General features: G+C 63.1%; 1 protein-coding gene across 1 annotated transcript; it reads right to left on the minus strand.

Annotated features, from left to right (window-relative positions):
- Positions 1 to 493: 493 nt before the first annotated feature.
- On the minus strand, positions 494 to 1,615 carry GPR45 (G protein-coupled receptor 45). Its single transcript, XM_068988004.1, has one exon. It carries the CDS (start codon positions 1,613 to 1,615, stop codon positions 494 to 496), a length of 1,122 nt encoding a protein of 373 aa, XP_068844105.1.
- Between the last annotated feature and the right edge of the window lie 283 nt (positions 1,616 to 1,898).

The following is a 1,898-nucleotide window of genomic DNA, read 5'->3' on the forward strand; positions in this document are numbered from 1 at the left end:
CTCCTGCCACTCAGCCAACCTCCCTCCTGCTCCCCTTCCTCCCTAACTTTCAGCCCCACTCCGGCATCACTCATAGCTCAGTTGGTAAGGAATCTGCCTGCAATGCAGGAGACCCGGGTTTGATCCCTGGGTCAGGAAGGTTCCTTGGAGAAGGAAACGGCAACCCACTCCAGTATTCTTGCCTGGAAAATCCCATGGACAGAGGAGCCTGGGAGGCTACAGTCCATGGGGTCGAAATAGTCGGACACGACTGAGAGACTAAACCGCCACCACCTGCATCACTGCACGCATCTCCCCTTTGGTCCTGATGGCCTTCGGGTTTCCAGCAGACCCGCGCTGCTGTTCTGCAGCAAGAAACAGAAATAATTCATCGTGCAAACGCGGGAGCCCGTTTCCCTGGTGACCAGCGGGTCCCTTTGTGCTAAGCGCTGACTGCTCGGGAGTCCCAGGAAGTCAAGTTGGGGGCAGATGGGGGCTATTGCTCGCCCCTCCCCTACACCGCGGACTGGTTCTCCGTGCACGCATACACTGTGCTCGGCTGGATTCGCCTCCGGATCCGCTCAGGCACTTTGGGGAGGATCTGGAAGGTGGGGGGCAGCAGCTCCAGACAGGCCTCGCGGAACTTCTTGATCCGCCAGCAGTAGACGATAGGGTTGAAAACGGACTTGAGGTAGCTGAGCCCCAGCACGCAGGAGCTGGTGGCATAGAAAGAGGGGCCGCAGTAAAAGCGCCGGCTGAACACGGACAGCAGGCTGTACACCGAGTGCGGCAGCCAGCAGAGCGAGAAGCCCACGAAGAGGATCAGGATGGTGGTGAAGGCCTTGGTCTTGAAACTCAGGTCCAGGCTGGCCTGCTGCTGCTGCCGCCGGAGCCGCCGCAGGCAGGCGCGGGGCAGCCGGCGCAGGTCCAGGCGCTCGGACTGGTTGTGCACGCGCACCGCGTTCTTGCGCACCGCGTGCAGGACGCCCAGGTGGGCGCCGAGCATCACCGCAAAGGGAACGAAGAAGGCGGCGCCCACCAGAGTCAGCACGTAGGCGCGGCCGGCTGGGAGTTCGGTATAGCCCAGCACGCACTGCGGGGCCCGCGCCGGCACCTCCACCAGCGTCCAGCCGGCCAGCGCCGGCGCCGAGACGCAGAAGGACAGCGCCCAGGACGCGGCGATGATCACTTTGGCCCGGCGGGGATTCAGCCGGTCCTGGCGCTGCGCGATGATGAGGAAGCGGTCCACGCTGACGATGAGCAGGATGGACACACCCTCCAGGACGAAGAACCAGTAGAGCGCGGCTGAGAGCCGGCAGAAGGAGTCCCCGAAGTGCCAGCGGACGGTGACGAGGGTGGCGGCCGTGAAGGGCAGGCAGCACAAGCATAGCATGATGTCCGAGAAGGCCAGCGTGGCCAGCAGCAGGTTGATGGCGGAGCGCATGGCCGGCCTCCGGTACACGATGATGCAGACCGCCGCGTTGCCCAGGAACCCCGCCACGACCGTCAGCATCATGAGGACCGCCAGGGACATCCTGAGCGTGGCAGGCGGCGGGGGCACCCGGGAGTCCCCCTCGTGGCTCGCGTTGGGCAGCAGGTATTCGTAGGTCTCGATGGACGATTGGTTACAGGCCATCGTGGAAGAGGTCCTGGCGGTGAGGCAGAAGCAGGATAGGAGGGGCCTCAGCGATTCGGGGGCTGCATGTTCCTCCTGCTGGTTTGGGTCTCGGGGGCGCTGGAAGGGCTGGGAGGAGCCTGTCTTTGGGAGCAACTGGCTGGGACATGCGATTCATCAATCACAGCCTCATCGTCTCTGTGACAACTGGCTGTGCAACTTCCTGCGCTCTGGATGGCCTGGAGCAAAGAAGCAGGGAAGAAAAGGGGGTTAGATCTTCCAAGCACGTGTGGAATAGAACAGG

Source organism: Capricornis sumatraensis, chromosome 1 (assembly GCF_032405125.1).
Source record: "Capricornis sumatraensis isolate serow.1 chromosome 1, serow.2, whole genome shotgun sequence".
NCBI lineage: Eukaryota > Metazoa > Chordata > Mammalia > Artiodactyla > Bovidae > Capricornis > Capricornis sumatraensis.